Here is a 22,455-nt window from a genome sequence, read left to right on the forward strand (position 1 = left end):
CACACACACACACACACACACACACACAGACAGACACAGACACACACACACTCCACGGCCGCCCCACCACACACGGTCACACTTCAGAGTACTTTGGAACCACACAGTGGACGACAGCTTTCCACATGAAGCTGCTACATTTCCAACAAACGAGGCTGAAACGAGCTGCTGGTTTTGGTCGGCGAACACGAGCCGAAGTTTTTAAACAAAGACCAGTTAGCCCTCAGAGTGTGAGTCAGGAAGGACTATCAGCTACCATCACCCTGAATTTGAGCTCTGTAGCTATAAAGTTTATTGAGTTCGACTCATTTTTTGTGTTTGCTCGATTAGACGTGGCGGCCATCTTGAATCCAAACGTCAAACAGGACATTTGTCCCGAAGCGGCTCAGACGTTTCGGACTCGATGCCTTCAGGATCGATCAAACCTGAGCGGCTCTGCTCCAGCTGGGCTCAGGTTTCAGCTCCGGACCGGAGCCCCTCATCGTTTATTAAAAACAGACTTCAGGGAAGCTCCGGTGTCCAGAGAGGGAGAGAGGGAGATAAATCAGAAACAGCTCCTCTCAGGATCCATTCCTCTCTCGGCTCGTTTATCTGTCAGGTGTGAGTTTACGGCTGCAACCAGCCGAAGCTGTCAACAAACAGTTTGTTAACTCAATCTGCAGAACAAACAGCAAGAAAACCACATAAAGAAGGCCGAGGCTAAAAGAACAAGATGTTAGAGCTAAAAGAAGCAGAACACCAGCTAAACGCAAAAGGAAGAAGAGCACTAGCTAAAGGCTAAACGAAGCAGAACACCAGCTAAATGCTAAAGGAAGTAGAGCACTAGCTAAAGGCTAAAAGAAGCAGAACAACAGCTAAACGCTAAAAGAAGAACACCAGCTAAACGCTAAAAGAAGAACACCAGCTAAACGCTAAAAGAAGAACACNTAAATGTTAAAGGAAGTAGAGCACTAGCTAAAGGCTAAAAGAAGCAGAACAACAGCTAAACGCTAAAAGAAGAACACCAGCTAAACGCTAAAAGAGGAACACTAGCTAAATGCTAAAAGAAGCAGAACACCAGCTAAATGCTAAAGGAAGTAGAGCACTAGCTAAAGGCTAAAAGAAACAGAACAACAGCTAAATGCTAAAAGAAGAACACCAAGAACAAATCCTAAAAGAAGCAGAACACCAGCTAAACGCTACAAGAAGAACAACAGCTAAACGCTAAAAGAAGAACACCAGCTAAATGCTAAAAGAAGCAGAACACCAGTAGTAGTAGAACACTTGATAAAAGCTCAAAGTAGAAAAAGCTAGCTATAAGTTAAAAGTAGCACAAATTTAGCTAGAAATTAGCAAAACAGTAGCTAACAGCAGCAAAAGAATAGCTAAAACCTAAAGTATCAAAAGGCTAGCAACAAGTTGAGTACCATTCCTAAAAGTAGAGAAACTTTAGCTAAAAAAAGCAAAATATCACCTAAAAGCTAGAAAGAGCAAAATAGTAGCTAAAAGCTAAAAGTTCCAAAGGGTTAGCTACAACTTAAAGTATCAATAGGCTAGCTATAAGTAGTGAGTAAAAGTAAAGAAACAATAGCTGAAAAAAAGCACAATATTACCTAACAGCTAAAAAGAGAACAGTAGCTAAACGCTAAAAGTATCAAACGGCTAGCTAGAAGAAGCAGAACGTTGACTAAAAGTTATACACTGTTTGATAAACAGAACAGTAGCTAAAATTAAAAGAGAAGAAGCTAATAACTAAAAACAGCAAGCAACAAAACAGTTGCTAAAAGCTAAAATAGCATACAAAGACAATAATAGAGAAAACTTGCTAAAGCAGCCAAAAAGTAACAGAGCAGTAGCTGAAATTATGATTAAAAACTGGAAATAGTACAACTACAACTTTGAAAAGAATAAAACCTACAACACGAAATCATAGCACCCATCTCCTGAACAGCTGAATGTTTATTTACCTTCCACCACATCTTTTTTATAGTCGCTGTCATTGTCGCTGTCGGTGGGTCTGTAGTAAATGTAGAAACCCTGGATTGGAGTGTTGTTGTTGCTCGATGGATTATACTGGATTAAAAACAGAAAACATATCAGATTTTAATACAAGAAAGAAAGATTCTTCAGCTGCTAACGGTACGGATACTCTGCCTGAAGCTCAGGAAGTAACAGGCTGTACGTAAGCAAAGGAAGGCTAAAAGCTACAATTCTCTGAAAGGGAACAAAGGTAAGCTAAAGGCTAAAAGTAGCTATCTGAAATGGAACAAAGGTAAGCTAAAGGCTAAAAGTAGGCAATACAAGCAAAATGACAAGCTAAATGCTGAGGTAGCAAATGGGATGCTAAACATAGACAAGGAGTAGATAGACATCAAAAAGAACAAATAGCACCTAAAAGCTAACGTAGCAAAAGGGTAGTTAAAAGTAGCCAAATGCTAGCTAGATGTTAAAAATAGCAAAGACAAGCTAAAGCTAAGGTAACTTAAAGGAAGCTAAAGGTAGCAATACTATCTACAACTGAAGGTTATCTAGAAGCTAAAGTAGTAAATACAACTAAAAGTAACAAAATAATAGCTTGAAGCTAAAAGCAGAAAAATACAATCTAGTAGCTTAAAGTGTCATTATTTTTATTTTAGGGGTCAGAAATTAAGTAACAGATACATTTAAGGGACCTAACCCTGGAAAACAACCAAACACGTAAAGAACACGTAATCTGGGGTGACTCACGGTCCAGCGCAGCATGATCTGTGTGTCGCTGATGGCGTCGGTGGAGGAGATGTGCGGTCCGACCACGGGGCGGTCAGCAGTGCGGCTGGCCTGTGGAACCTGGTAGGGCTTGGAGGGGGTGCTGGGGGGGCTGTCGCCGTGCGAGTTCTCGGCTATGACCCGAAACTTGTACACGGACCCTGTGGGCAGGAAAACGCTCGGTGTGAACGATCCTTCTCGTGATCCTCAGTTCGTACCGTAAACACAAACAAAAAACTCACCAGGCTCCAGATTCCGGATCTCCACGGACAGTTTGAGGGGAGAGATGTGATCCGCGGCCACGACCCACTCGGCGCTGCGGCCGCGTCGGTACTCCACCCGGAAGGCCGTGATCGGAGAGCCGCCGTTGGCCCGTGGGATCCACCCGACGTACACCGAACTCTCCGTGGCCATGGAGATGGTGGGCCGGTCTGGAGCTTCGAGCACTGTGAGGGGGCGAGGAGAGCCTTTATGTCAGGAGCGCAACAAATAAAATAAAATACACCAACGGGCAAAACGTGGGAAATAATTCAGACGAAACCACCGGAGAAGGTTTGTAGAGTGAGTACTTACCGACCAGACGCTAAGTCACGGTTAGAGAAGGCAAGAGGGACGGAGAGAGAAGAGGGTTAGTCAGAAGATTAAGAAGAGGTGAAACAAAGTGAGCAAAACCTGCAAACATCAAAATCACAAAATGTGCTTTGATTTATGGACGTTTAATAGTCCAAATCCAGACTTGAACCCCTCAAAAATTGATAAAAGATCGATATATTTCATATTAAATATTTTTCGTATTTTAGATTTTTAGCGTCAAGATCTTGGTTGTTTCCCTGCCTGTCCCCTGTTGGACTTGGCACAGCTGCAGCCACTCCACTCATCCCTTTAAGTCTTTCAGTTCATGAGGTTTGGATTCCAAAGGACCCAAAAGAAGACCTTCTTACAGAGCAAGACTGATTTCAACACCCACCTCGGTCGAGTTTGACCCCGAAGTTCGTCCTCGAGGGTCTCTCCTCGTCGTCTTTGGGAGGAAGCGGAACGATGGAGGGCTTGGAAGGATTCTTGTTGCTGGATGAGGTGTTCTTCTCTGAAATCAAACGAGGAAAAGCCGCAGGTGAGACAAAAGGAGGAGCCAGACTTAAAATAAAATAAAGGTTTGGTAAAGTTTCCTCATGGTTTCCTCAGAATTTCAGGACCAAAGTCATTTTGTTGCAGAAACTTTTGCCAAATTTCGGGAACACAGAATGTTTCTTGTTTGCATATGGTTTCTCTGGATACTCTTTAGATACTCAGTCCACAACCATGCATGTTTATAGACCTGCCTTTAGAACCAGGCTCTGTGATCTTATTGGTATTTGTCTGGTTAAGAAAAGGTTAATAATAAATACACGTTTTAAGCAATGTTTGTGTTGGTCAACCAAGAGTAATTGGCTTTTTGCCGTAGTTCTTTTGGAGTCAGAAAGTTTGGGAATCACTGATCTGGAGTACAGGACTATCACCTGATGTACAAACTACATGGGTACCAATAAGTACCAACCATCGATGGTGTCAGAACAGTACTTTTGAAGGAACCACCCCAGTAACGAGCGTTTGCACTCCTAAAGAAACGAGGCTCGACGATACTTTAAAAAATAACGAGTTTCATGGTATTAAGACAAAAGCACACAAAAAATTAATCTTTGGCATCGTATTGAAAGATATTTAAGGCAGCGGTTCCCAAACTTTTCAGCGTTTGACCCTCAAAATACCAGCAGCAGAGACCTGAGCCCCCAACTGTTGTTGGATCATAAACATTGTTTTTACGTCATAAAAATAAGAGCATAGTAACAATATTCATTAAGCTATTTTTGTCCATTTTAAGTACACTAACTTAATCTTTTGTAACAACAAAGACAAAGAAATGTTGTTAGTTGTTATTTTCTAATATAATTAATTCAGAAAATATTTTTAGGACCCAACCTTGATGTTTTGGACCCGATCTCAACTTTGGGAACCACTAATTTAAGGTATAGGAAAGGCATGATGGCAACTTTTGTGGCATCTGGTCACTTTAACCCATATTTCTGACAGGAAACCTTAAAAGGAATCAAGGTATGGTTGACCGGTTGTCGTTGGACCGACCCTTTCCAGTGCGGAACGTCAGCATGGCCGGCTGACCCTCGCCCGCCGAGCTCCGAGCCACCATCAGGACCTCGTACAGACTGGAGGGCTCCAGCTCGGACAGGTGCAGGCTTTTCTCGCTGCCGGGGACTCGGACCGTCTGCCACTTCCCCACCATGGTTCCCATCTCGTCCACCTGACGGAAACACAAACCGTCAGGGCTTTTCCCGGTGGACAATCCGGGCCTTCGAGGACGGTTTCTCTCCTCACCTTACGGTATTTGACAAAATAGGCGTTGATGGGGCTGCCTCCGTCCCGGCCCGCCCTCCACTCCAGGTCGTACACGTCGGGTTTGTGGGTCTGCGGCGGGCTGATGATGATCGGCGCCTCGGGGACGGGACGATCGCCGCTCCTGTCGGTCGGCTGGTTGAAGGTGTCGCCGTCGTCTTCGATCGGGAAGCTCTCGTCGCTCTGGATCGGGTGGAGTGATGGTAACGTCTCCGGTAGAACGCCGGCGGTGGAGCCCAAATACGAGTCTGTTTGGGGACAAATATCAAAGATACGTAACTATCATTTTATGTTCATTTATCTGTTTGATAACAAAAATAAAGAGTGATTTTTTGATTTTTGGCTGTTTTGTTGCAAAAAACAAAGAGGATCATTTCTTTGCAGGCAGATGAACGTTAGCAATAAAACCTATTTTCTTCTACATGAATAAATCCATTCACGTCTCGTTGGACGAGTAACACCTGAAGAAAAGGAAATAAAGTTTCTCAGTCAGCGGTGAAAAGCAAAGCCCTGATGGAAAGTTTTGGAACCGGCCTCTTAGATCTACATAAAATAACACATGTTCTGCAGCGCCGCTTCAAAGCTGTTTTTTTATTTTTTTTAATGAAGTATTTTGCTGAAACCAGAGCCCGGTCCACCTGAGCAAACTGTGCTGAGACTGAGAACGCTTCGGTCCGAGCTCGGAGGGAATCAGAAATGAATATTTGAACGTGAACAAGCCAATACGGAGGTGAAGGAGTCGGATTTACGGTTCGCGGTCCGGAGGTCTTGTAACGGGCTGCTGCACCGGTTCACTTTTCTGAACAAACAGACCCGAAGCCGGTAACACTAGAGCCGACCCACAGCCAGCTGCCGCACATTCCAAACAAAACAACCGTTAAAGTACCGGAGAGAACCGGACACTCGCAGACCTGATGATGTTTGTGATAAATCTTTGAAAAAAACAAAACAAAAACAAAATACCATTTTAAACTGATGGTGAAATTTCTCTGGTTTCTGTGGCTCTACTTGAACCTCTTACACGTTTTAGTTGAGTTTGTATTAAGATTCTTGGTAAGTTACGTTTATGAGTTATGTTTTATTGACTGGAAGACCCAAGTTGACCATTTTTCTTCCATACTTTTCTCCAGTTTATGTGAAATTTACCAGATTTATTGGTGAAAAATCTTTATTTATAACTTTCAAACACAAGACTGTGGATTCCTAGGTTTTACTTCTTGTAGTGAGACAAATTGTTCTGTATATTTTGTATTTTAGGACCTTTTTTTACTTGACGTCACTCATGGGTTTCCCTAAAATTAAATTTTAGTGTTTGTCAGAGTTAAACTCATAAAAATCCAGTTTGTTCTCCTCGCATTACCAGACGAGATGTTACTATTTAATAATTTTATAGCTGCAGCAGACGTAAAGCAGCTTCATTCTGTTGTTTTATCTGTTAATAAAAAGACCAACATTGATGGATAAAAAGGCATCTGTTGTAATGGCGATGAATAAATCCAAACTAAACACATTTCAGATTGCGTCATGGTTATAATAACAGTTTGGTTTGCGTACCTGGTACCTGAAAAGAAAAACTAAACTAAGCTCAGAGTGTTTACTTCTGCTCAATGTCCTCTCATTATCAGTCTTTAGTTTTTCAGCAACGATGAAGCAACCCGCCCGATCCGGTCAGATTTTTCCCTCCCTCGTGTATCGGCATTAATCACTCTGCAGATACGCGGTGGGTTAACGAGGGGGGCCGTTACAGAGCAGCCAGAGGAGGAGAGGGAGCCCAGGAGGAGGCAGTTGTGTACGATGTTGACAGCCGGGTGGTCTGGTCCTCATCAGAACCTTTCACAACTACTCCTTACATTCCAGCGTCCGGGGGCTTATCCCCGACAGCGTGCACAAAGCTCACTCTCACGCTCAGGCTCAGTTCAAGGCTCAGGAGGACGGCCTTGGCCCGGACCCCCACCCCAACCACCAGCGCTCACACAAACACACACATAGTCACAAAAACAAGGACGCTCTGCGGATACAGTACGTGCACACCTGCAGAGATCCCACCTGCTAAGACGCTCTAAACCCAGAAGGTTTCTGATAAATGACGAGGTTGAGTTTCTCAGAGATTCGCTGTAAAACATTTTCATGTCTGTCTGTTGTTTCTCTGGTTCTACAGTCTTATCCTTGAGACGCTGCTCACTTTCTGGATCTTACTTTCATGTGAACAGAAGCAGCAGGTAAAGACACTCTCATAGCTTCGTAAGGCAACAATGAGATCGCCTCATTTATTTCAGCAGCTCAATAAAAACTTTCTGAATTTTAAAAAAACATCTAAATTTAAGATTTTTTACTTTGAGAATCTATCTTTAGGAAGAAATGTTATATAATAAAAATAAATTAAATGCTGGTTGGTCAGCTAATGGGCTGTTTGGTTTGTAAGTTGCTAGTTGAGTAATTGGTCAGGCGGTTGATAAGTTGGTTGGCAACTAATTAGTTGGGCAGTTCGTTAATTGGTTTGTTAGTTAGTTGTTCAGTTGATTGGGTGGTTTGGTAATTAGTTAGTCCATTGGTTGATTTGTTAGTTGGTTGGTTGGTTTGTTACTTGGTTGATTTGTTAGTTGGTTGGTTGGTTTGTTACGTGGTTGATTTGTTAGTTGGTTGGTTGGTTTGTTACGTGGTTGATTTGTTAGTTGGTTGGTTGGTTTGTTACGTGGTTGATTTGTTAGTTGGTTGGTTGGTTTGTTGGTTGATTTGTTAGTTGGTTGGTTGGTTTGTTACTTGGTTGCTTTGTTAGTTGGTTGGTTGGTTTGTTGTTTGATTTGTTAGTTGGTTGGTTGGTTTGTTACTTGGTTGCTTTGTTAGTTGGTTGGTTGGTTTGTTGTTTGATTTGTTAGTTGGTTGGTTGGTTTGTTACTTAGTTGATTTGTTGTTTGGTCAGTTGATCAGTTGGTTGTTTGGTTGGTTGAACTGATGAATGAATGAAATAAAATACTTTCATTTTGTTTCTCCTGATGAACTTATTGCTGGTTTATCGGTGCCTTGTATGTCAAAAACACTAATCACTCACAATAACTGATAAATTTGCTCACTTTAAAAAAATGAACACAAAACATGCTCATCGTCAATATTTTTTAAAGAAATGTATATACGTAAATAGAAATAAAGGCTAAAGTTTTGATTTCTTGTTTCATATTAATCTTTGTTATCAAACCTTAATTAGTCGGTTTGTAAAGAAAATACAGGAACCAACTTTAGTTTTTGCACAGCACTGTCCATTATAAATGTTTTCGTGAGTTTAACAGCTTTCTGTCTTTCAAAGCAAAGATTAAAGTTGATTAATAAATCAGCAACCAAACAGGTGATGGATTTTACCTGACTGTGTTCTGAGCGTCCCGTGAGACTGAGCCGATCCGATCCCGTTGTCCAGCAAACACTGATACACTCCTTGGTCCTGCATGGTCACATCTGTAATAATGAGCGAGGATCCAGAGATATGGAAGTGGCTCGATGGAGCGATCGGGTCTGCGTTGAACAGCCAGGTGATGTTTGGGGAGGGGCTTCCTCTCACGGAGCAGGTAAAATGAGCCGAGGAGCCCGAAGAGACCACCTGGTCACCCAGACCCTCTGTGATGGAAGGAGATTCTGTGGAAGAGAAACATTAATTTCACTGCCTTCTGTTAAATTTCTCCCTAAACTTGTTTTTATTTTTATTTTTCTTACCGAGAACATTCACAGTGTAGTTGTGGCTGACCACGGTCCCTCGCTCCGTCTGAACCGTGCAGACGTACGTCCCTTCATCACTCCTCGTCGTCCGAACAAAGACCAGGTTGTTGTGCCGTCGCTGGTGAGAAGGCCCGAGTTTGACCTCCTTACTGTTCTTAAACCACTTGGCTGTCGGCGTGGGACTCCCAGACACGACGCACTCCAACGTCATTGGCTGCGAGAGCTGCACCGAAACGCTCGTCGACCTGACGGGATAAACTATCCGAACCGAGGAGGAGGAGGTGGAGTCAGAATCTGAACAAGAGGGGAAAAAAGAGGTGAACAATGCGAGGAAGCTTAAAAACCTTCTGCAATCGCAACGTAAACGCCATCCGACTCACGTTTGACCGCCAGCTTTGTGCCGTGAGACTGAACCACGATGTCTCCGGTAACGGGGTTGACCGCGCCACATTTATACATGCCTTGGTGCTGCGCTGAAGCCGAGATGATCTGCAGGTTTCCAGACGGAAGCACTAAATAATTATCTGCGGGAAGCAAGTCACAATGTTTCATCAGGAAAAAAGAAAAAGCAGCAAAAAAAGGGAGAAACTGAAGTCTTTCATTATTACTGACATCATCAGACAACCACTTAAATATATGAGAATATTCTAAAAACAGTTCATAAAGGTCAAATAAAACATGAAAGTAATTGTTTTTTTCTTTATGAAACAGAAATTTTAAACAATTATTGACCATATTTTTTTTTCGGAGCTGTAAAAAGACAAGACGACAGCAGGAAAACCAGCTACTTATAATTTCTTATAAATTTGACAAACTACGACTGTTTAAAGCAGCAATTACTGAGATTTTGAAACCACTTGGTTAGATTTAGGAAAATTGATTAAAAGAAATTGAGAATAAAAAATGTCTGGTTTCGTCAAAATGGCCATAATTTCACATTTTCTGCTGCCGTTTTAGACAGGCGATATAATTGCAAGTGTGTAAGTGTGTGTGTTAGCAAAATACCTCATCATACACTGGACGGATATTAAATAAACTCTTGGAAATTGTTCAACTAGCTGATTAACTTCAAGATGGCTGAAACAAACGCAAAAATAAGCTATAACTGTCAGTTTTACAGAAAATGAGCTAAAATTTGGTGTGGTAGTAGACAAACTGTGAGATCAGCTTGATCACACAAGATCTTGGTTTTAAATTTAGCAAAGATGACAACGAACCGGAGACAAAAACAAAACTGACCGAAACATGTCCACGGCTTTCTTAAAGCTGCTATCGTCTAAATTATTCCTTCAATAATGATGTCGTTGTGTCCAAACGCACACAAACAGGAAGTGACCGTTGACTCTGCAGGTTCAAACCCACCTGTTGACTCTTTAATCCAGTCTCCTCGGACTCTGAGTCGAGGCTGAGCTGCGGGGACGCTGTGCGGCAGAGGACACTCTATAAGAACTGTACCTCCTTCCTGCACTGATAATGTCCGCCGCCGGACGTCTTCATACTCTGATATTTCTGAATAAATTCAAAAATAAAAAAAAGAAAGAAAAGGAGAAGATTGTCTTGATTAGAGCGGTTCTACTGCAGGAGCTTTGCTTTAATGTGGCCGGAGTATCAGTGCAGCTGTTTGTTTTGGATCGCTGGGTTTGTTTATTGTTTCAGTCCGCCTCCGATACAGATCCACATCAGGGTCAAGCACTTAACGTGGAGAGGAAGAGAAGGCAACATCCCAGCAGGAACATAACACACTTCCACACCGGAAAGCCCGAGGCTCATTAAGGAAGCCGGTCAAGAGGGATCTGGAAGGTCGCCCGAAGTAAAAACTCTGACTGCTTCCTTCCCTTCCACCACTCAGCAGCCTCAAAGCAGCCTTGCTTTTCCCAAGGCTCCTTTTTTTTTATTTCCACGCTCTTTGAAGTGTGCAGAGAGGCGTGATCCTCCTTACCTGCCAACGCCACGTGAGCCAGGCGGCTGGCGACGGCTGGCCCATGGCCGAAGCGTGCCACGCACTGGTAGACCCCGGCGTGCCGGGACGTCAGGTTGGAGATCCTGAGGGAGTCCTGAGCCAGCTCCACACCGGGCAGCGTGTCCCGGTCCAGCGGGAGGCCTCGGAAGCGCCAGGAAACGGACGCAGACGGAAGACTCACCGAGCACCACAGACGGACCGTGGAGCCCGGACTCTGGACCACGGAGGTCGGCTCGGAGAGGAAGGAGGGATACTGGACTGGAGAGAGAAGAGGCGAAACAGAAATTAATACAGAAATACTTTGTTGTTGAGAACCATTGTTTGTTGGCTCCTTAACCTCAATACTGCCCACTTCTTGTTTTTAGGAGACATACAATTTTGATGCCGATTCTGATGGAGGAACACCTGCAAAACTGGAGCTTAAGCCTGTCACGATAAATTTTAATGGACGATAAATCGTCTCAGAAATGATCACTATCAACGATAATATTATTTGGAGACAATTTTAAACTAATACAGAGGGGAAATCTGAAAAATTGCTTCCCACCTTTTATATTTAAAAGGGCACAATTTATTCTGTTCTTGTCTTCTGGCTTCATAAAATAATCGTGGTCACCTGCACGCTGCTTACGAAATTTACACAGCATTAAAAAAAAAACAACTCCCGGTGAACTCAAGGTTCGGCTTGGTATCCCGAGGCATCGCTAGCTAAAAGAAGGCATCTAGCTAGCCGGGATTTTGCTGTTGGCTCTGATGAAGGAACACCTGCAGAACCGGAGCTTAGGCCCGTCACGATAAATTTTAATGGACGATAAATTGTCTCAGAAATTATCGCGATAAACGATAATATTATTTGGGGACCATTTTAAACTAATACAGAATGGCACAATTTATTTATTTTTTGTTATCCTCTGGCTTCATAAAATAACTGAACGCTGCATATGAAGTTTACAAAATTTAGGTAATGTTAACAAAAAAAAAAACTCTTAGTGAACCCAAAGTTCGGCTTGGTATCCTGAGATGTTGCTAGCAAAAAGAAGGTGTCTAGCTAACCTGGATTTTGCTGCTGATTTTGAAGGAGGAACACCTGCAGATCCGGAGCTTAAGCCTGGTACGATATTTAATGGATGATAAATTGTTTCAGAAATTATCACGATCAACGATAATTTTATTTGGGAACCATTTTAAACTAATATAGAAGGAAATCTGTCAAATTGCTTCCCACCTTCTCTATTTAAAATGGCACAATTTATTCTTTGTTATTCTCTGGCTTCATAAAATAATTGCGGTCATCCGAACGCTGCATATGAAGTTCCCAAAATTTACGTAATGTCAAAAAAAAAAAAAAAAACCTCTCGGTGAACCCAAAGAAGGCGTCTAGCTAACTTTTCATGCTACAATGTGCCTGGCAAATAACTGACCCCAGAGTTCCCTCCTGAATAGAAAAGAGGGAAGCAAGTAAATGAAAATGATCAACTTCATTATAATTTATCAGGCGATTAATCGATTTATTGTGATCTGAGAGACAGAACAACTTACGAGAGCAGCTGATGAGCAGCGACTGGCTGAGACACAGCACAGTGGACAGGAGGACCCCTAGCCCACCGTCCATGGCGGCCTGTCAGCCCTGCCAGCGGCCGTGTTGCCCGGAGCGCACGCCCTCCAGAAAAACCTGAAACGAACCAAAAAGAGGAAAAAAACACAAACATGAGGAGGAATGACGAATAAACATCCAGAGATGGGTCTAAGCAGGAAAATAAATCAAATAGGTCAGGTAAAAAAAAACAACCCTAATCCTGTTTACACACTCCTTGATCTCCACCTCCTGAGTGACCAGCTTCTCCTCCCTGTGGGGAGATCTCGTGCTAATAGGAGCGTCGGCGGAGCAGCTCGCTCCTCATGTCACTCTCCTGTCACACTGTGGTGCCTCCTCATAGGTTCACCGTAGCCTGAAGTGCAGGCCAGACGCTCGGGGAGGTGGGACGAGACAAACGCCACAGAAAAAAAAAGGAGTGGAGGGCACATAATTAGGAGCATTCCTCAACCCTTTTACTCCCTCCTCCTCCACATGTAGCACCTCCTTCTCCTTTTACTCTGAGAGTAATCCAAAAGCAGGCTTTGATCCCAGGCTCCTGGTCCCAGGCCCGGAGCCCGAGGCTGGGGAGACAATGGCCATCCAGCTGTGACTTTCACATCGGTGCTTCGGTGGCTCCGAGACTTCAGCTGGAAGGGCCAACGGAGGCTGAAGGGGTGGGGTCAAACGAGACGCAACCACGCCTGGGTGGGATGGCAGAAGGTGAACAAGTTTCTAACCCCGCTCATTCTTTAACTCGACAACTTGTTTCATATTCGGCACAATCAGGCAGGTCAGTTTGGTTAGCCTCTCCTCTCAGGGCTGCACAAACCCCCACCCATCGTTTTATTTTTTTTTCCCAGTAAATGACGTTTATTCTTGTTGTTAGGTGGTCTGTTCATATCGTTGCCCACCCAGTTTCACACCTCTGGATGTCTAAATATAAAATAATACATTTACAGGGTTCCTACAGTTTAAGGCAAGTTAAATTTAAGACCTTTTAATGCCAAGTGAAATTAAATTTAAGACCAATTTCACAATAAACCCAAATGACAAAAAAAAAAAAAAACCTGTGGCAGAAACTCACGAATCAAAGTATTTTTGGTTGAAGCATTCAAATATTGCTAATAGACCAATTGTTTTTATCCATATCTAACTGTTTTTTCATCAAACATAGCAAAAACCTTCTTAGCAGTCATTTTTAAACTTAAATTAATTTCTGGAAATCCTCCAATGACCTAAAATTTGGAGTTTTAGGACCCACACTGGGGTCTTAAACCCAATTTCCTGTAGATAAACCTTAAAGTGCCTGTGGCATAAAATGTTTGTAAGAAAAATGAACGCATTTTTGGAAATACAACATTATTAACATTTTACAAAACAAATTTCACGTTGCTCAGATGGACGTTTGTTGAGATATTTGGATGTGAAATAACAGGAAGTGATGTCAAAGGATAAATGTCTGCACGTGAATATTTAACAAAATAAATGTTACCAATTATTTTAGTATTTGAGACGAATCATCCTATTTACAATGTGTTAACGTTTCTGAGACTTCTGAAAGATTGATTTAAGACATTTTAAGGCTAATAAAGGCCTTATTTGTGGATTGATGAATTCAATGCCTTTTAAGACGTTTTAAGGATCTGCAGGATTTACTATTTAAAACCAGCATAGTGAGCTACACACCAGTAATTAGTCAAACTATTGAAACATTTCTTATAATGGGTTTAATTAAAGTCAAAACAACCGTGAAAGTCTACAAATAGCGTCTTTTACCAGAACCCTAAATATGGTCGATATGATCCAAATACATTAAATTCAGTTTACCAGTATATTTATGGAATCAACAGTGAGGACTGCATTTGTATTTTGCATTTCTTTTTACAGCAACCGAATGGCGGCTGACCGCTGTCAACTTGCAGTTAAAGGGTAAATTATAACAAAAATACAGATACAGTGGTTTTTTTTGTTTCATGACTGTCTCAAAATTGGACCAAAAATTGGCCCAACATTCCTGTGACGTGAATATCCTTCAAAACAAAAGTAGAAGAAAACGTCTTTATATTTTGGAAAATTGGTATAATACACACAATTTTACACATTTTGTGTACATAACTGGCATATTTTCTTTTGAATTTGACTAAGCTAAAATGTAACAGGAAATGACATCATGAGGGGATTATTAAAGAAAAGGGAACTCCTTGGTTTTTATTTATTGAAATAATATTATTTGAACCCTGACTTTTCTTCATCTCTCCCTGAAAGTGACTCAAAATGATATAAAAACCATCAGATTATATTCTAGCACTGCTTTGTTCACATGAAGACATTATCCTCCTGACATCACTTCCTGTTACTTCATGCTAATATTTCATCAATTGTTCAACTCAGCGGCATGATTTTTTAAAAATATTTTTCATTATGTTATCAGTTAAAGTTCCAGAAATGCTTTCATATAGCAAAAATTTAATGTCATAGTCACTTTCAATTCTACCATTAATATAATAACTCTTGAACACCTTTGTGGTTAAAATCTGGTGTGAAATAATAAAGAAATAAACATAAACAGGCCTCATCATTGTCTCTGGCAGCTGAGCTGAATGTACCTCAAATGGTCGTCTGATTCGGTCTCTTTGGTACAATTCATCTGTTAGCTAACTAATTACATTTACAGTATTTAGTTACTGTAAATGAAATTACAATAACTAAAATTGTATAATATTTTTACAAAACTAGCTAAGCAAAATAACACCAACAAAAGTTGGGAGAAAGTGGCAACGTCCACTTTGGGATTTCTTTGACTGCGAGAAAAATAAAATCAAGTGTCTTGTAGTGGAAACAGGTGATTAAAGTTTAACAGATGAAATACTTCTCAAGAGAAAAACTGCATGAATCAAATTCACACAACATGGCTAACTATGACTATTTTGACGCTAACTTCTCTCAGTAGCTCCGTGAAAAACAAGCAACAGGTAGCACCGGGTTGGAGACAACAGTTATCATTGTCCTAAAATAATCCCCAAGTTTTTAGTTGGAAAAACTGAGTTACAAAATTATTTTAGGAAGGTGTTGCTATAATGGACGCTTTAACTAGTGAGCAAATAGCTGCTGGTTAGTTAACTCACAGGAACATCACAAGCTCGAGGACGCATCGGCAAATATGTTTATTGAAACTATAAAATAATCAATACTAGAACTAATAAAAACTAAACTAAACTAAAACTGAGTATTAAAAATGCAATAATAACTAATAAAAATTAGCAAATCCAATGTAAAAACTAATTAAAACTAACTGAATTAAAAGAATAAAAGTCAAAACGAAATAAAACTAAACTATAATGAAAAATCCAAAACTATTATAACCTTGCAGATTAGTTGATTATCAAAAGAGTCATACGGTGCAGACCTATTGGATCATGACCAAAACAATGAAATTCCAGAAAGAAAAAAATTGTATAGGTCTTCTGGACGGGTTCTTCTCTAATGAAACGTTTCGTCTCTCCTCCAAGAGACTTCTTCAGTCTGAGAGTTTCAGGCAAAATTCAGGCTTTTAAGCACTGCCTCCATGTGACTGATACTCACATCACATGGCTATCGTTGACACCTAATTAACACCTATTGTTAACAGGGGGTGGAGTGATACTGGCAGTAGCCACACTGTAGGAGGGGGACAACTGAAAACGGAGGCCTCCACCTCTGTTTAATGATGGACGGTCTTTCTTCACAAAAATGGCTTCTTTTACTCCTCTCTCAAACCAACGTTCCTCTCTATCAAGAATGAGAACATCCTCATCTCTGAAAGAGTGACCGCTGGCCTGTAAATGAGTGAAAACTGCAGAGTTCTGGCCATTAGATGCAGCTCGTCTGTGTTGGGACATTCTTTTGAACAGTGGCTGCTTTGTTTCCCCGATGTATAACTGGTCGCAGTCCTCCTGGCACTTAACAGCATATACAACATTGCTCTGTTTGTGCCGGGGCACCGGATCTTTGGGGTGAACCAGCCTTTGCCGTAATGTGTTTTGGGGTTTGAAAGCCACTGGGACATCATGTTTAGAAAATAAACGTCTCAGTTTCTCTGAAACACCCGCAACATACGGAATAACCACTGGTTTGGAATGAAATTCCAGGTACGAGCGACCAAACTGAGCTTCCTCTGTAAGGTGGCAGGGTTTGGTTTTAGAGATGAGCTGAGGTGGTTGTTGGACATTTTATATATTGTTGTGTATTTTTGTCCTCTACTTCACAAACTACATGCATACATATTCCAAAGAGAAAGTTCCTGCAGACGTCACAAGTAGCTCGTCAAACAGTTTAATTATAATGCTAACCCCTCAAAACGTCAAACTGTGGGCTTCTTGAGGTCACGCCATATGTTGGTGATAAAAAAGAAAGAGCCTGTCGCCAAATCTCGCTCTCTTCATCGTGCTGTCAGAGGAGGGGAAGGGCCAGGAAATAATAAACTCCTCCAGCTCCTGGCTCACGCCCCCTTTCTCACCCCGGGGTCAAAGGTCAGAGGAGAGCAGAGGGAGAGGACGAACCAGCGGGTGTCCGGTAGCCCCGGGTCACCATCCGCTCTTTTAGTTTCCACCACAACCTCTTATTTGACTGATTTCAAACATAAAAAAGTAACTAAAACTGGTTAAAAAAATTAAAAGCATCCGGGCAGATCAGGCCCACATCTCTCAGAGCTGGCATTTCTCCATCTCACGGGTTGCAACAGGCCCCGCCACGCTGCCCCCATATCATCAGTGGAAACTATCTTTCTGCCTCTGCCGGAATAATCATATATAATTACAAAAATAACAACGGTGCTTCCATGACAAACGGGGCGGCACGGCGTGATGAGACAACCGGAGGTGAGTCCACCTCTCTGCTCCTCGCTCACTTCCTTTCACAAGTTTGGTCGTCTCAGCTCGTATATCCATCGGCCCGTAAAGTTCTGGAGAGTAAACACACACACAAACACACACACACAGCTGCGTATCTCCTCCATCGATCTGCCGTAACGAGGAAACAAACAACAAAAAAAAAAGGGGGGGCACCATTCCTGCTTCTTATCTGTTTGGCTTTTCCTTGTGACATCCGCCACGATGAGGCCTCGGTGGAGACAGACACCACGAGGCGCATCGACTATCCTTTATCGTCGCTCAGATCCACCCTGAGAGCTGCACGGAAATAAAACTACTATCTCTGTCGCAGAACCCAGTCCTTAAAACCAGAATCTTACTAGAACGCACCAGTCAAGGACGAGTTTGAGGGAAAAAAAATGCAAGAAAATACTCAAATTTTTACTTGGAATCAATCAATTTAGTACTTGTGAGACAACTCCCTGCAAAATTTGTCTGGTCCAGTTCTGGCCTACACAACACACTAACACTATGGATGGGCAAGCACCACATAAACCAAAGCTCAATCGAGCCAGTTGTGGCGTTGAAACATTTGGGCCACATAAAACAAATCACAACCAAGCCAATTGAGGCATTGACAGATTTGGTCCACATAAACCGAACCATAACTGGGCCAGTTGTGGTGTTGAAAGATGTGAGCCACATAAAAGAAACCATAACTGGGCCAGTTGTGGTACTGACAAATTTCGGCCACATAAACCAAACCAAAACTGAGCCAGTTGTGGAGGTGACAGATTCGGGCCACATAAACTTAACCACAACCGAACCAATTGTGACGTTGACAGATTTGGGCCACATAAACTTAACCATAACCGAGCCAATTGAGGCATTGACAGATTTGGTCCACATAAACCAAACCATAACTGGGCCAGTTGTGGTACTGACAAATTTCGGCCACATAAACCAAACCAAAACTGAGCCAGTTGTGGAGGTGACAGATGTGGGCCACATAAACTTAACCACAACGAGCCATTTGTGACGTTGACAGATTTCTGTTGCAAAAACTTAACCATAACCGAGCCAGTTGAGGCGTTGAAAGATTTGGGCCACATAAACCAAACCACAATCAAGCCAGTTGAGGCGTTGACAGATTTGGGCCACATAAACCAAACCACAATCGAGCCAGTTGAGGTGTTGACAGATTTGGGCCACATAAACTTAACCACAACCAAGCCAGTTGAGACGCTGAAAGATTTGGGCCACATAAACCAAACCACAACCGAGCCAATTGTGATGTTGACAGATTTGGGCCACTTAAACTTAACCATAACCAAGCCAGTTNACATAAACCAAACCACAACCGAGCCAGTTGAGGTGTTGAAAGATTTGGGCCACATAAACCAAACCACAACCGAGCCAGTTGAGGTGTTGAAAGATCTGAGTCACATAAACCAAACCTTAACTGGGCCAGATGTGGCATTGACAGATTCCGGCCACATAAACCAAACCACAACTGGTCCATTTGTGGCATTGACAGATTTAGGCCATGTAAAACAATCCACAACTGGGCCAGTTGTGGCATGCTCCTTTAAAAACAGTGCTATCATGGCCAGACCTGGTCCACTTCCACTTGCCAAACTTGCCCTAGCCCTGAGTTAAAAGTCAGTGAGTTCTGGTGGAAATGTTCAGATTTTCTGGGTTTGTGTTTGGGACATGTTTGACTGACACTTAGTGTGAAAACAAAAAACAAACCCGTCACTTTTCTTAAACGTCAAGTTCTTATTTGATGCAGAAAGAGCATCGAGGTGCAGCACCTTCACGTCTTCATTTAGGAAGTAATTCAAAACTCAAAGCCAGGAATCTAACGCTCTGCTGCAGGACGAGTGGGGTTCCTGGTGATGACACAAGGAAAAATAAACACAGTGACAGGATGCCCTCAGGGAAGGGAAAGGGATCTGAGTTTTGAGGGGATTAGCACCTGTGCGCCTCTTTCTTTCGCCCTCCTCCCTGCAGGAACTACTTAAAAACCCCGTGTGCCCCCATGTGGGGCAGGCCCGTATCCCTGTCATATTGGGTAAACAGGGACAAAAGCATCACGGCGAAACATCAAAGACCCGAAGGGCAAAGGAAGAACAGGTCACAACTGGTGCTGCTGAGTGAAGCGGGGGTGGGGGTGGGGGGCTCTCTGCTTCACAGGACTGAACAGACCAATGAAAGCAAACATGAGGAGGAAGCCCCCAGTCTGATACCAGATACTGGTCCTGACTGTGATGGAAACCACTACTGAAATGGCACAAAAAGAACTAGAGAGAAGGCTTTTCTGTGACCTCAGAGTGGGAATGTCGAGTTTCCAACCACTCTGAGACTAAAAGTTAAAAAACACTACCTAAAGACTAATAGGAAAAAACACAGTTAAAATACAACAGTAAAAATATCCTAGCTAAAAATAGCAAAAATATAGCTAAAAGTACCAAAATGCTAGCTTCAAACTAAACATAGCAAACAAAACATAACCTTAGGGTAGCAAAAAGCTAACTAAAGCTAAAAAGAAAAAAATAGGTTAGTTAAAAACTAAAGTACCAAATAGCTAGTTGAAAGCTAAAGTAGCAAAAAGATGGCTAAACTTACAAAAATGTGAGCTAAAAGTTAAAGCAACTTTGCTTAAATCTGAAACGGCTAAAGGCTAGCTAGAAAATTCAAAATACCAAAAGGTTGGCTATAATCTAAAGCAGATAAATACTAAGAGCAAAAAGTAGCCAAAACTTAACACCAAAAGATAGGAAACAGGTCACTAAAAGCTAAAATAATAAAAGGCTAGCTAAAATCTAAAAGTGGCAAAAATGTTTGTAATAAGCTTAATTAGCAAAAAGCTATCTTAAAGCTAAAAGTAACAACAATTAGCCAGGAGCTACTGCAGCAAAATGCTTGTTTGAAGCTCAAAGTAGCCTATCAGTGGCTAAAAGTAACACAGCAATAAATAAAAGTTAAAAGTGGTTAAACGCTCGTTAAAAGCTCATTTAGCTTATGGTCATCTATAAGCTAACAGTGATCAAAGATTAGCTTAGCGCTAACAGTAGCAAAAGGCCAAGTAGAAGCAAAATGTAGTAGAAAAGTGGCTAATAGCTAAAGGTAGCAGATCAGTAAATAAAAGCTAAAAGTAGCAAAATGCTAAGTAAAACCTAAAATTAACAAAACGTTAGCTTGGTGCTAACAATAGCAAAAACTAAAAGCTAGAAGTAGCAGAATAAATAAAAGCTAAAAGTAGCAAAACGCTAGGTAAAAGTTACAGAAAGTAGCAATAGTACTGGTATTATTAATAGCTAAAAACAAAAAAAAAATTGAGACAAAATTTGAGTCAGGCTGAGGAGAACAATTGTTTTTGAAAGAATTCACGAGATTTTGATGTATTTTTATGGGGACATTTTTTTGTAAACAAGATTAAATAAAAACTCATAGCTCTCATCTCCTGTATGAGCTGAATGTTTTGGTATGAGAACAGCTAAAAAACCAAGATTCAAAGTTTTTTTTTGGAACGAATCATGAAGCCTGAAGCAAGAGATGTCAGGACAAAGAAGATCAACGGGATGAAGAAGAAGAAGAGCACGTCTTTTCTGGTACCATGGTCTAATCTGACTCGAGCGCCGAAGCTGATTCACGTGTTTAAAACCTCGAACCTGTCTGCACTCGCCCCACATCTCACTGACACAGGATCTGCAGCGAAGGCATTCCTCAGATCCACAAAGAGAGCGAACATACAGAAAAAAAAAAGCTAAAAGAGATGGGAGATAATTTCAAACTGAGTGATGGGACATTAACGGGGGGAAAGGCAGCAGGAGATGGGGGTATAAGGAGGTGAAACATTCACCACTGCTTTCTCCTCCCTCACAGATAATGGCGTCCACGTCTGCCAACGCTCGGCTCGACCCAGAGACGTGGGAAGAGCCTCGCGCCATGGAGAAGGAGTATTATGGGCTTGCTGAATTGGTCCGGGTGAGTCCAGCCCCCGGGGCCACATGGAGGGCTAATGAGTGGAAACATGGGGATTCTGGTAGGGCCTAACTTCGTCTGATTAAAGACGGGGATGTTATTAAAAGTGGGACGAGACGGGGAGGGGAGCGGGACATGGAACGACAAAGAGAGGGGTCATTTTTGTTTTACTGTGAGAAGCCGAAAGAAAAGCTCCTGTTCAAGGGGTCCAGTAGAGCCATGACACAGAAGACCTGATGCAGATCCTGCAGGTCCGGTCACATGTTGCAAACAGACAAGTTTATTGATCGACTTCTTCTAGACCTTAAAACTGATGTCTTCTAAGGCTCCTAGATTTTTCAACTACTGGTTCTGAATTACAGACGTTCTATTTTGTTAAAGATGTAAAAATAACCATTTGTTGGCTGACTAACTTAAAGCAGTATTTATAAAAACACAAACTAAAGGGGTAAACAGGAAGCATCATAGACAGACAGAGCTGTAACTGGTTTGGATTGGCCGATTTGCCACAGATGATCCCGCCCACCTTCAAATTAAACCAATAGAAAACTATGAACAGGTTTATGCCAGTCCCACCGGTCGTGTTAGCGGTTAGTGTTAGCTTCCACTAATTTTGTAATTTGTTTAGCTAACACTAACCATGACCATGACCATGATTCTTGTTTAGCAGATTAATGACATGCTCAGGCTTTATGTTTTTAGTCAAAGTTAAACACAAAAGGTGTAAGTTGATTAAAACTGGCCCTTTGAGGGCAACCATGATGCTCGTCTGAATACTGTAATTTCCCCTTGGGATCAATAAAGTACCAACCAACCAACCAACCAACCCACCAACCCACCAATCAACCCACCAACCAACCCACCAACCAACCAACCCACCAACCCACCAACCAACCAACCAACCAACCAACCAACCAACCAACCAACCAACCAACCAACCCTCAACAAACTTTGAGTGTGACTGAAAAAGACAAAGTGGCATATTTTTGGTACATTTGCGGTCCAGGAGGTACGACGGTCCCAGGCCTGGGACCAGACCAGAGCAGGAATGAAGGGAGAAGGCCCTCGGGGATCAGACAGTCACATCTAGTGCTGTACCAAACGATTATTTTCTAATCGATTAATCTAACGATTATTTTTTCAATTAATCGATTATTCTAACAACAAATCTAAAAGTTATTCTGATGTGAGTGCACTGGATATTAGGGATGTCCCGATACCACTTTTTCACTTCCGATACGATACCGATATTACAACTTTGAGAAATGTCC

At 42.0% G+C, this 22,455-nt stretch overlaps 1 protein-coding gene across 2 annotated transcripts in view; it reads right to left on the reverse strand.

Annotated features, from left to right (window-relative positions):
* cdon (cell adhesion associated, oncogene regulated) overlaps window positions 1-22,455 on the reverse strand; it is a 42,035-nt gene that overhangs the window by 8,580 nt on the left and 11,000 nt on the right. Inside the window, exons 1-13 of one of the 2 annotated variants that reach the window (XM_014032113.1) lie at window positions 12,583-13,344; window positions 12,314-12,446; window positions 10,754-11,032; window positions 10,177-10,323; window positions 9,195-9,338; window positions 8,812-9,108; window positions 8,464-8,733; window positions 5,092-5,357; window positions 4,843-5,017; window positions 3,692-3,808; window positions 2,967-3,170; window positions 2,707-2,885; window positions 1,947-2,052 (exon numbers count right to left, since the gene is read on the reverse strand). In XM_014032113.1, the coding sequence (XP_013887567.1) occupies window positions 1,947-2,052; window positions 2,707-2,885; window positions 2,967-3,170; window positions 3,692-3,808; window positions 4,843-5,017; window positions 5,092-5,357; window positions 8,464-8,733; window positions 8,812-9,108; window positions 9,195-9,338; window positions 10,177-10,323; window positions 10,754-11,032; window positions 12,314-12,386 (2,257 nt within the window). In that variant the 5' untranslated portion in view covers window positions 12,387-12,446; window positions 12,583-13,344. Of the gene's footprint in view, window positions 1-1,946; window positions 2,053-2,706; window positions 2,886-2,966; window positions 3,171-3,691; window positions 3,809-4,842; window positions 5,018-5,091; window positions 5,358-8,463; window positions 8,734-8,811; window positions 9,109-9,194; window positions 9,339-10,176; window positions 10,324-10,753; window positions 11,033-12,313; window positions 12,447-12,582; window positions 13,345-22,455 lie in introns of those variants that run through there. The other variant, XM_014032112.1, reaches the window with a different exon arrangement.

This window comes from Austrofundulus limnaeus, unplaced genomic scaffold (assembly GCF_001266775.1).
Source record: "Austrofundulus limnaeus strain Quisiro unplaced genomic scaffold, Austrofundulus_limnaeus-1.0 Scaffold1375, whole genome shotgun sequence".
Lineage (NCBI taxonomy): Eukaryota > Metazoa > Chordata > Actinopteri > Cyprinodontiformes > Rivulidae > Austrofundulus > Austrofundulus limnaeus.